Here is a 12,566-nt window from a genome sequence, read left to right on the forward strand (position 1 = left end):
TGCATGAAACTTTGTGGTGAAACCAAACATTAGGCATTGACTCAGCCAGTAGAGCATGAGACTCTGGATCTCAGGGTTGTGGGTTCGTGCCCCACATTGGGCAAAATATTCCTGCAATGCAGCGGCTTGGACTAGGTGGCTCTCACGGTCCCTTCCAACTCTGCAGTTCTATGATTACATCTCTAACAGAATGAATGTTCAATTATTATTGCATTCTCTCATGTTTACAATGAACCACAAGAGTGCATAAAACAGGCTTCTAAAATATATTTAGAAATGTTAAAACACTCAGGATAATATTGACAGAAGTCATGTGCTAACGATTGTAGCAAGCAATTAGTGCTTTGGAATGAATTCCTAAGTAGAACAGTTGATTTCAAATCATTCTACTTTTCTTGGCAATTTAACAAATGCCAATTAATCCATCTACCCTAATTAATGGGGTTTGGTGGCTGGTGTGGCAGATATCTAGCCTGTTTAATTCAACTCTACCTTTTATAAAATTGGTGGTGTCCTATAATAGGGGTTACAAACCTTTTTGGGCCAATAGGCACATTTGGAATTTTGAGAGAGCCTGTGGGTGCTAGTCACAAAATGGCTGCTGTGGGCGTATGGCATAACACAAAATGGCTGCAATATGGAGATGGGATCATGATTGCCACATCCAAAAGAGCAGAAGCGGAGATAGGAACACAAAATGGTGCAGGCATGCCTCTTCATTAGCTGCCCAATCATCTAGTCCGACCCTCTGCAATGCAGGAATCTTCACCCAACATCGGACTTGAACCCACAGCCTTGCGATGAAGAGTCTTCTGTCCTACCAACTGAGCTATCCCTTGGGATGCCCACATAACAGATGGTATCTATTTAAACATTTTAATAAATAAACAATTTGTGGGACTGGTAGGCAGAAATCGATACCAATCCACTCACACCACGAAAGATTTCCATGAGTGGATTAAAAAAGCGGACAGACAGTATGCACTTGTAACTTTAACACAGTTTATGTTGGCCCTGCCAAGCCAGAGAAAATCATTTCGAATCCAGCCCTGGGCTGTGACGAGACTAATCACTACAATGTGCTCAGCAAGCAGCAAGAGCGGGCTTCTTCACAGGCAAGTGAAAACATTATCTAGGCCAAATGCTTTGCTAGGAGGAAATGCCCCATTACTGAGTAAATGGGGGCCATTTAGAATACAAAACAAGGAAGTGGTGCCTGACAGAGGATGAAGGGAATAAGCATCTCTGCAGAAAAAGTGTCACTCTCTGTCTTGGCTGAGAAGCGGCCCGTGTGTAGCTTCTGATGCCCCTTTCCCTGCTACAGAAAGAAGCCCTCTGTATTCCACTGGATCAGAACAATCAATGGGTCAAGCATAACGAAAAGGGAACAGAGGGTGGGGAGGACGAAAGCATGAATAAACAGCACACAGCATGGTCAGGAAGTTAAGGGAACAAAGAATGCTATGATATTATTTGCCAGCTCCATTTCTTAATGCTCACTTGCTCCGTGTCCTAAAACGGAGACACCAGCTCAACTTGAAAGTCAACTTGAAAGCCCTGAAAGTTTAGGAATGTCTCAGAACAGCAATTTCGTTTTAAATAAACGTTGCACTCTATTAGAGGGACCCTGCAGAGAAGCTGCTCTCAGTAGTTACTGGGTGGGTGGGAAGTACAATTGGATGAAGATTTCCTTTCTTCGGCTTTTTAGTTCTTTGGTAAAGCTGCAGATAGTAACACAAGTTTTTTTTAACGTGCTGCTACTTTTAGCTATGCTACTAGTCTTTCTGCTGCGAAACGACATTGAGCAGTATTTTAAACAAAATGAGAAATGAAATATAATTGCATCACAAATCAAAACTAAGTTCCACTGCTGAGGCTTCCAGGTTCAAGGCTGATGTGATTGGGGCTGAGAATACATGGCAGAATTATGAATTCCAGATAATAAGATATTACACAGTACAGAACAGGTTATGTGCATAAACAATGCATAGACGCAGGAAATGTTATGGGCACAAGCACTGTACACCTGGATCTTCAACAGGGGGGGGGGGGAGAGAGAGAACTGTCCTCTCACTGTATAGCACTATTGGGATTGGGGTGGGCACTTAGATCAAGTAATAAATTACAGTGAACCTAGTGAATATCTCCATAGCTGGGCAGGACTCAACATAAGGCTTTTTTGGAAGCAGCTTTAGGCCAGGAATATTTGCAGATCATGTGGCTAGATGGTTAACTGGGTAGGGCAAAAGAGAGTGGGGTCAGGTGTATCAAAGCTAGTAGCAAATCAATAGCTTGCCTTCATCTTCTTTAAGTTATTATTTAATGTTCATTGTAAGAAACAGGCTGCCTGTTTTGAAGAAGCGGAAAGTGGCAAAGAGGCACATGTACATGCAAAAGCTCTATAGCCAAAAGGCAAACAAACAAACACAGGGACATTGTGAGAGATGTAGAGAGGAAGCTGTATCTTGGAGAGAAATCCTCCAGGATGTTACTAATGCACGTGACCAAATTGGCCCAGGGAAAATGCCTCAGACAAGGTTATAGTGCTGCTGAAATACAAGGACAAATTGGGCTGCTTCTTCCTTGTTTTCAGCTACTTTCTCAATTTAAAGATGTAGATATTCCCCAAACGATGACCTGGAGTTTACTGGCTCAACAATACTGCCTTTGAACCCCCTTTGTATTTGCACCAGCAGAGAACTGTCTCCTGCTGGCGTCCTGTGCGGAGGTCTAGTACAGGGACAGGAGACCTCCACCTCACAGACCTATTTTGCCCTAGTATGGGTTCCAGTTTTGGCCTGCAAGGCTGTTTTCCCCACACAACGCCCACCTTCCCCACACCTGATGTCACATGTGGTGCTATGACTATGTTGTTGTTTAGTCGTTTAGTCGTGTCCGACTCTTCATGACCCCATGGACCAGGGCAGCCAGGCACTCCTGTCTTCCACTGCCTCCCGCAGTTTGGTCAAACTCATGCTGGTAGCTTCAACAACACTGTCCAGCCATCTCGTCCCCGTCGTCCCCTTCTCCTTGTGCCCTCCATCTTTCCCAACATCAGGGTCTTTTCCAGGGAGTCTTCTCTTCTCATGAGGTGGCCAAAGTATTGGAGCCCTAGCTTTATGATCTGTCCTTCCAGTGAGCACTCAGGGCTGATTTCCTTAGGAATGGAGAGGTTTGATCTTCTTGCAGTCCATGGGACTCTCAAGAGTCTCCTCCAGCACCATAATTCAAAAGCATCAATTCTTCAGCAATCAGCCTTCTTTATGGTCCAGCTCTCACTTCCATACATCACTACTGGGAAAACCATGGCTTTAGCTATACGGACCTTTGTTGGCAAGGTGGTGTATCTGCTTTTTAAGATGCTGTCTAGGTTTGTCATTGCTTTTCTCCCAAGAAGCAGGCATCTTTTAATTTCGTGACTGCTACAGAATTGTCGAGTTGGAAGAGACCACGAAAATCAGCTAGTCCAACCCTCTGCAATGCAGCAATCATTCTCCCTGTGTGGGGCTAAAGCCCATGGCCCTGTGATTAAGAGTCTCATGCTCTAGTGAGCTATCCCTCGTGAGGAAGTCTGCAGCCATTCAGTCCCTGAAGGGGCTTGCAAAGAGCCCTGCGTGGCAACTTGAATAGCTGGCAATAGGCAGCACTTTAAAGCACAATGCAGGGCTCTCTGCTTTTACTCTTAAGTCTCAATGCTCATAGGGGCTTCAATGACCCCATCTGATGTCCCTGTGACATCAAGTGATTGACTGGTAAATGGCCACAACCACCTATCATATTCCCCCATGAGGAAGCAAAAAGTCCCATGGTTCCAATCTTAAAGGTAAAGGGACCCCTGACCATTAGGTCCAGTTGTGGCCGACTCTGGGGTTGCGGCACTCATCTCACTTTATTGGCCGAGGGAGCCGGCGTACAGCTTCCGGGTCATGTGGCCAGCATGACTAAGCCGCTTCTGGCAAACCAGAGCAGTGCACAGAAACGCCACTTACCTTCCCTCCAAAGCGGTACCTATTTATCTACTTGCACTCTGACGTGCTTTCGAACTGCTAGGTTGGCAGGAGCTGGGACCGAGCAACGGGAGCTCACCCTGTTGCAGGGATTCAAACCGCCGACCTTCTGATCAGCAAGTCCTAGGCTCTGTGGTTTAACCCACAGCGCCACCCGCATATCTCTGCCATAAACTCACAAGGTGATCTTAGGAAGGCCACTCTTTCCCAGCCTCAGTACCCCAGATGCAAGATGGAGCACAATAACACCAACTTACCTTACAGGGCTATTATAGTGTTACAATTGGATGGGGCCACATGAAGAACTTTAAACACATGAGTAGTTCTAAACAAACATTAAGCACTGCTAATAATAATAGTAATAATAATTTTATTATTTATACCCCACCCAATCTGGCTGGGTTTCCAGTAGCAGCCACACTTAAAGTGGATGACCCCACCTCTCACACTGTAAGCAGAGTACTAATAAAGAACAGGGATTTAAATCACCCTGCTAGTCTTTGAATACCCTCCTGCAAGATGCCCTTTACTCCCCTAGGATAGGTGCACTGTTTTGGATATTACAGCTAACGAATCTTCGTTCTCCAAAACCTGAACAAGAAAGAACTGGGCAGCAATAAAAGTGTTCCACTGCAGCCGTGCCACCCTTACTCTAGCCCCCCTCCACTCCTAGGTAAAAGCCCTATTCATGTATTTCTTTGTTACAGGGCATTCATATGCAACAACAGGAGCGAGGGCACACTTCTAGCCCTGCCTCAATGTGTCCCTGTCTCTGAAGCATCTCCTCAGCTATGCGTATCAAAGGATGGAGGCCTGACATGAGAGCCCTTTGTGCGAGTGCAGCAACAAGACGGTGCAACATCATGGGCATGCCTAGAACCACAGCCCTCTCCGTACACGTGAGCAACCCTACAGGCAAGTCAGGGTGTGAGCACAGCAAAAAGTTCTGTTGAACTGAAAAGCTGTTCTGCTTCTTCCATCCATCTCATAGAACACCACTTCTGGACGCTGTAGAAACGCACCTCCCCATCTTATCGTTTCACACAAAGGACAACATTCTGAATGTGACAGGGAAGAAGGATAGAAGACCCTCTGTCCATAATTAATGTCTTGCGCGTCCTGAAGGTCTGAAACACGGTCTGACATTTAACGCTTTGCTGAGCTAGCAGGCAATAAAGCAAGGCTGCTTCAGCCTGAGAAATAGGATCAGGGACACTTTGTGGCTGCTCTTTAGAACAAACACATCAAGACACACAGACCCAAGCGGAGGAATGAAGGGTGGGGGGTGGAAAAAGAGCAAAAGCTCTGTCCAGAATACTCTGCATCAAAATGTCAGGCTTCTCTTGTAAATAGTGGAAGGGAAGCTAAGAATTAACTACTTAAGACAAAGGAGCATATAGGAAATGTTGAACTGCCTGGAAACTCAAGTGTGTAAAGAACACCCTTAGGTGACGAGATATAGGCGGATCATCCAGCAACTCTAATCCATGAGAGACGCTTGTACACTCCTCAGACACACCGTTCTTAGACACACGAATCACAAAGTTAATTAAACCAAATAATGGCACTTCCTCCTTAATTATCTGTAAAAGCACTTTGTGCCATACATAAACACACAAAGTCTATACACTTTATATTATTATTTGCAATGTTTATTCAGTATTGCACACATTGAATTCCTGCAAATTCTGACATGGACTTGCTCTCTGTTTAAGAGTTGTTTGTTTAAGGAAGCGCACTCTACAGTGCTAAGAAGGACACACGTCTCCTTATCATAGGGGAAAAACACATCCTCTCAAACCCTCGCACATCAACAAGCAATCTTATTCTTGTTCTTTTTATTTACTAAATGTGTAACTGCCCTTCATCTATAGATCTCAGGCAGATTCGCCACAAAAAAATTACAATTCAAAAGATACAAAATGCATTAACATTTCCTGCAGCAATACCATCCCTCCTACACAGTTCATGCTAACTAGATATTCCATATTTGCTTTTGAACTGAGTCTCAGGGGAATACTGTACAAAGGATAACATGTGGCTGAGGGATGTATCAGACAGCCTTCTAGATAGAGCACCCAATACTGCCTCCTGGTACCCTCAGAGAAGCGCTTGATTATGTGAATCATTGCAAACCACGCATTTCTGAGTAGTCATCAATTTGCATCTGGGTTGCCCATGTCACCAAATGGACAACACCTCAGAACCAATGAACATTCACAGCTAGATTTAAGAGCTACCTAGGCATGTTAAGAGGGACGCAGGTGGCGCTGTGGGTTAGAGCCTCAGCGCCTAGGGCTTGCCGATCGAAAGGTCGGCGGTTCGAATCCCTGCGGCGGGGTGCGCTCCCGCTGCTCGGTCCCAGCGCCTGCCAACCTAGCAGTTCGAAAGCACCTCCGGGTGCAAGTAGATAAATAGGGACCGCTTACCAGCGGGAAGGTAAACGGCGTTTCCGTGTGCGGCTCTGGCTCGCCAGAGCAGCGATGTCACGCTGGCCACGTGACCCGGAAGTGTCTCCGGACAGCACTGGCCCCTGGCCTCTTAAGTGAGATGGGCACACAACCCCAGAGTCTGTCAAGACTGGCCCGTACGGACAGGGGTACCTTTACCTTTACCTTTAGGCATGTTAAGAACCCTACTGTGTTTTTAGGGATCTTGAATTGGATTCTGAAACAGATCTAACATAAAAATGCCTTCCCATCAGACTAAGTGCACATAACAGCTTACTTATTATATTTATATTCCACCTTTCCTCCAAAGAGTTCAAAGTGGTGTACATAGTCCTCCCATTTTATACGTACAGCAACCCTGAGAGGTAGGTAGAGTGAAGATGAATGCAAAACAAAACAAAAACTCCTAAAAAGGAATATTTGTTCCATGTCCACTCATACCCCCCCCCAGCTACAAATCCAACTTTATTAAAATGGGATTTCCCCCCCCCCCCTCCTTACCGCTACAGGCCTGTTCCCAAGGAAGTTGAGATCGCTGTTTTCTCCAAAAAGGTAGCCCTCAGGATGCGTAGAATCAAACTTCTCACCTCCCATGATGAAGTGACTGGCAAAGTAGCTTCCTGAAAAAGAGAGGGAAACAAAGAGGCTGGTTAGAATTAGGAGCAGAGAAAGGAGTTCAGTATACAGTGGTTCCTCGGGTAAGTACTTAATTCGTTCTGGAGGTCCAATCTTAACCTGAAACTGTTCTTAACCTGAAGCACCACTTTAGCTAATGGGGCCGCCTCCTGCTGCTGCTGTGCCGCTGGAGCACAATTTCTGTTCTCATCCTGAAGCAAAGTTCTTAACCTGAGGTAATATTTCTGGGTTAGCGGAGTCTGTAACCTGAAGCATATGTAACCTGAAGCGTATGTAACCCGAGGTACCACTGTACCATGAAGGAAAGGAACCATCACAGAGGTTCTAATTATCAACATGGACACAATCAGTACAATGCACTGTGGAATAACTCGCAAAAAGCTCCTAGCCCTCATGGTTGTGGAGATATTTATTGGTTTCATTCAAAACTCTGAAACCAGAAGAGGTGAGTCAGTAGCAAACATTTTATTTTCCCGTCCCTCCTTGCAGCCTCTTACCCCTACAAATGGACAGTATGCCTGCCTCCAAGCCATATGATGTTTCTCTTCCAACACCCACTTTTCCTGGCAGAGTTTTCAAATTTGCAAACTGAAAAAGGAAAGGAAAAATGGGGTAGCTGGCACTTTTATAGTGCTTTTAATTGTTATGTGTATTGAACTTCACATAAATAAGTCGACTTCCTGATTTGTAGCTCAGCCGCTTAGCCACTAGGCTTAAATTTACATTATTTGTTAATAACTACATTTTATAAGTCATTGGTTGGCACACACACACAGTTATAGATTGCACACCATATTTTACAGCATTGCTTAACTATGCCATCCCAGTACAGCATTTTTCACAGGTGTGCACTTAAGTCTCTCCCACAATTGTAAACCATGAATAATAATGATGCTGAGAAACAGTCCAAAGGCTATCACTTAAGGAGACTGCAACACTTGCAGGGACAACACAAGGTCTGTTGCAAGAGTAACATACATTTCCCCGCAGTAGGGTTTAGCAGCGTTGTTCAGGTTAGCTGAACATATTCAAAAGGGAAACCTCTGTGATCGGTTTTATTCTCTATTATAGGACTCAAAACAGACAGACCTGTGCTGAATTTATTTGACATGTCTGCCAGAGATACACTCCCCCCCCCCCACCAAAGGAGCAAATATGTATGGGAGTACTCTTAGATGGGACGCGGGTGGTGCTGTGGGTTAAACCACAGAGCCTAGGACTTGCCGATCAGAAGGTTGGCAGTTCGAATCCCCGTTGCTCCTGCCAACCTGGCAGTTCGAAAGCACATCAAAGTGCAAGTAGATAAATAGGTACCGCTCTGGCAGGAAGGTAAACGGCGTTTCCGTGCGCTGCTCTGGTTCGCCAGAAGCGGCTTAGTCATGCTGCCCACATGACCCAGAAGCTGTACGCCGGCTCCCTCGGCCAATAAAGCGAGATAAGCGCCGCAACCCCAGAATCGGCCACAACTGGACCTAATGGTCAGGGGTCCCTTTACCTTTACCTTACTCTTAGATATCTGGAAGTCCCAGCTGGTCCTTGGGCAGTAGGTTCACCAGCTACAGCCATTCCAGTATACAAGTAGGGTTGCCATGGTAACCCATGTTCTGATAAACCTGGACTGCTATAATGCACTCTGAGTGGCTGCCATTTCAAGATGACTTAGATGCTGCAGCTAGTACCAGCTCCTAGTTTGCCAAGTGGAGCAGCTAGCTTGAGCTACGTGACTCTGGTTTCAAAAGGAACCACACCGACTGCCAATATATTTCCCGTCCAAATTCCAAGATGTCAGCAATAACTTTAAAAACCCCTAGACAGCCTCAGACCGAGACGTTTAAAGGAGGCACCTCTCCCTCTGTTGTCTTGCCTAAGCATTAAATTCTTCTGGAGAGGCCCTTCTCTGCATCCCACCTTTGAGAGTTGTACATTATGTGTTTCTTCTTTTTTGGTGCTGACTTGTAGATTGTCTTCCATACACACAGTTTTAACAATGAGTCCATTAGTGACTTTGGAGGCCAATTCCGGATCCACACGTCCTTCCACAGTGGGGACATTGCTTTCCGGGCGGGAGTTGATCACAGTGTGGATTTGCCAAGCGTGCCTTCCTCTTAGCACATTTGTCCCTTGTGTCCTGAGTTTGAGTGTCTTCAAAGCCCGTTACACCTTTGGTAAAGGCTGTTCTCCAATTGGAGTGCTCACAGGCAAGTGTTTCCCAATTGTTGGTGTTTATACTACATTTTTAAAGATTTGCCTTGAGACAGTCTTTAAACCTCTTTTGTTGACCACCAGCATTACGCTTTCCATGTTTAAGTTTGAAACATTACTTGCAGGGGCATACCTAGGGGTTGGTCAGGTTGGCTCCTGCAAATGGTGCAGACCCGGGGAGGGGGGACGCAAAATCACTCCTATCCACTGACTCAGACTGGCTAGGAACCCGCCCACCCATGTGTACACATCCCGGGCTGCTCCTCTGGGCAGCCAGTATCTCCTTGTCAAGGGTGCAAGGGATTGTGGGGCACCAATATAGCTCCTTGCCCAGGGCGCAAGGGAGCCTAGGTACACCTCAGATTATGTAGCAATGGAAGAGGAAGGGCCTTCTCTGTTGTGGCACCCTGTCTGTGGTATGACTACTCCTCTGAGGCCCAGCTAGCACCAACTTTGGCTCTGTTCTGGTACCACGTTAGTACTTGGTTCCTCAAGCATGTATGAACTGTTAATCTTGCAGCCTAATGTTACAGCTTTAAGATGAATATTTTATAGAACATTTTACTCGCTCTTGGTTTTACTGATGTTGTGTCGCCTGCACAAATTGTGAACCCCGCAACGTGATAGAGGGCAGGGTATATAAACAAGTTAGTAAATGCATCAATAATGCATTTCTAGAAGTTTGAAGTTTTCTGCAGAGAAATATAGCCATGGAAAATTTTCCAGCCCGTGTTAAAAGAAAGCCTTGAGGTCATCTGCCCTGAGGCACTATGTTCCATCTTGAAAAAGTAGCTTTATGCATCATATCCAAAGTTAGTCACAGTCACGAGCACACCCACTGAAATCAATGGACTTAGGAATATGACAAACTTTGTGTATCACCCAGTGCATGTTTTTTTTAAAAAAAAAACAGTCTGAGGTACCACCAAAAAAAAGAACATTTGAGCAAAAATGGAAATCTTGCAATTGCTCTGAAAGCCTCCTCAGATTGTGATCGACTTCCACGGCAGTGGAATTTGAGACTACCCTGCCACATAAAAATAATAGGATATGACAACACTTGGAAAACCCTGTATGGAATTTAAACAAAAGGGTAACAAACTTCTCTCTTTACAGCTCACATACAGCTTCCTTCACATATCTTTTATTGACTGTTTGTTTGAACATCTTAGAATAGAACCACTCACAGCAGGCTCACTACCCATGCCCCTTCTAATGCACTTTTATCCCAACTACGGGGTTTAGCAAAAAAGGTCAAATGCACTTTTAACAATCTAGTATTACAATGCTAGTGGTAATAGATAGGCCTTTGCTTTTAAAGAAAACGAGGATAAGAGCTTTCCCCGGCAGAGCGGTTTCATTTGTTGTCCTTTCCACAACAGCTTGGTTAACCTTGAAGGTATTACACAGAGCATACCTTGCCATTACAAACTTTTACATGGCTACTCTCCTGAAACTGCCAATTATTCAAGTTTTGCCCGTCCTCTGATCCAAACGAGCAAAACCACATCACCGCTACTACCATAGTAACGCTTTTATAGAACAGGCCATAGAAGTAAGAACTACACACTCATCTTTAAGGAGTATATAAACATTTCTATTTCACAAGCTATTTTCCAGTTGGATGGGTTGAGGGCCGTTATTAAAAGCCGCACGCTGCAACAGTTAATTCAAAACGTGCTCTCTTCACTCCTCTGCTGTCCACACCTTGAGGTGAAGATTGGTGGTAGGTATACAAAAGTCAGCTGAATCATCACTTCATAGGTTACAGAAATGTGTAACGACAATTACTCTAGTAATTGCTTCCGTAGCACATTTTAATCTGGTGAGGGACATTATTTTATTTTTAAAATATTGAAAGCCCACCCTTTCACTCGTAAAACTTTCAAGGTGACTTTATAGACTATTGTGTTTGGCCTCGCAATGACTCTTTTTGGTGGGTTACTATGGCTTATATAAAGAAACTGCAGCTTGGGTAACAAGCCTGCACAATGAGTCAATATCACAAATATGGATCTTAAACCAGGTCAGAGACTCTATAAAACCAAACTTTCTTTTCAATTCTCATAATATTTTGTACATGGCTTTGCACATATTGAACCAGTCTGATGAATGCTCTAGCTAGCATGATTTATCTTCATCTACTTCTATTTTCCAGACAGAACCTCAACATTTACAATACAGTGGTGTAGCACCCTGCTTGTGGTTAACGCTTAGCTGGAATGAAATATTCAACGCAGCAATAGAGAAATTAAAATAATAATTTATTTGTCGGACAAATAAATATGAGGCACAGTGGTTACCAAGCTCTGGCCTGGCCTCCTGCCGTTATGGCCAGCACTTATATTTCCTTAATCCAGCCCCCTTGCTCCTCCTGTGGCTGCCTCTGTCCAATCAGCCTGGTTGAAATTCCTATTGGCTGTTTGCTAGAACCAATCACAAAAGATACACCCATTTCCTCTTGTCCTTTTATGGGAAACAAAAAGCTATATATTCTTCTATCTATAAATGACAAATAAGTAGTAATATATCTTACATGTGTCTCAACAAGGAACCTTAATTACCAGCTCACCTCGCCCTATTGCCCTCCAAAACAAATGGTTTAATCTTAAATTTTTATCTTAAACAGATGTCAAGAATCTTGAGTTCACATCATCATTGAAAGATCTCCTCCTCTTGGAGGTCTTTTAAACAAAGGCCTGACAACCATATGTGTGCTCTAATGATGTTTCCTGCTTGGCAGGGGGGCTGGGCTGGTGGCTGATGGCCCCTGTGATCTCTTCCAACTATATGAAATAAGAATCTAGCATAAGGATTTAACATTTCTTAGCTTCTAATTCCTTTGCATAATTACATTTAAGCCAATATATTTAATACATAACATAGATAGCTTTTTAGAAGAATAAACCTTTTCAAAGTAAAAAAGGAAGGAACAGTTTCCAGCCTCAAAATAAGATAGGAAGAAAACCTATCTTCTCCAGCCAAGCCAGTTGCCTTTTTCACTGCTCTTGACCTTTCAACCTTAGGAAAATATGGCTCAAGTTTAATGGGAGGCACATGGTTTTATTTTACTATTTACCCACTCTTAATTATGTTTATCTCTTTTTTTATCTTCTGTAATATGTAGGGTCAGTGTAACCTTGGCTGTCAGCCTGTAATTCCCTTTTTACGACTTTGAGAATTGTTTTCTGCTATAAATCAGGGGGCCCCCTTGTCCAGGAGAATAAACATCTTGCCAAGGTTCTTAGGCAGCTGGTCTTCTGCCTGGCAT

The 12,566-nt window shown here is 44.2% G+C and overlaps 1 protein-coding gene and 1 long non-coding RNA gene across 5 annotated transcripts in view; one reads left to right on the top strand and one right to left on the bottom strand.

The window, feature by feature from the left end:
• RNF157 (ring finger protein 157) overlaps positions 1–12,566 on the bottom strand; it is a 72,791-nt gene that overhangs the window by 40,058 nt on the left and 20,167 nt on the right. For all 4 annotated transcript variants that reach the window (XM_079966036.1, XM_079966037.1, XM_079966039.1 and 1 more), the window contains exon 2: positions 6,959–7,077. In XM_079966036.1, coding sequence (XP_079822162.1) covers positions 6,959–7,077 — 119 coding nt within the window. The remainder of the gene's footprint in view (positions 1–6,958; positions 7,078–12,566) is intronic.
• LOC307210458 lies at positions 437–5,636 on the top strand. Its single transcript, XR_013836025.1, has 2 exons — positions 437–859; positions 4,715–5,636. It is a non-coding gene; the product is annotated as an uncharacterized lncRNA (long non-coding RNA).

This window comes from Podarcis cretensis (assembly GCF_951804945.1).
Source record: "Podarcis cretensis genome assembly, chromosome: 2".
In the NCBI taxonomy this organism is placed as follows: domain Eukaryota; kingdom Metazoa; phylum Chordata; class Lepidosauria; order Squamata; family Lacertidae; genus Podarcis; species Podarcis cretensis.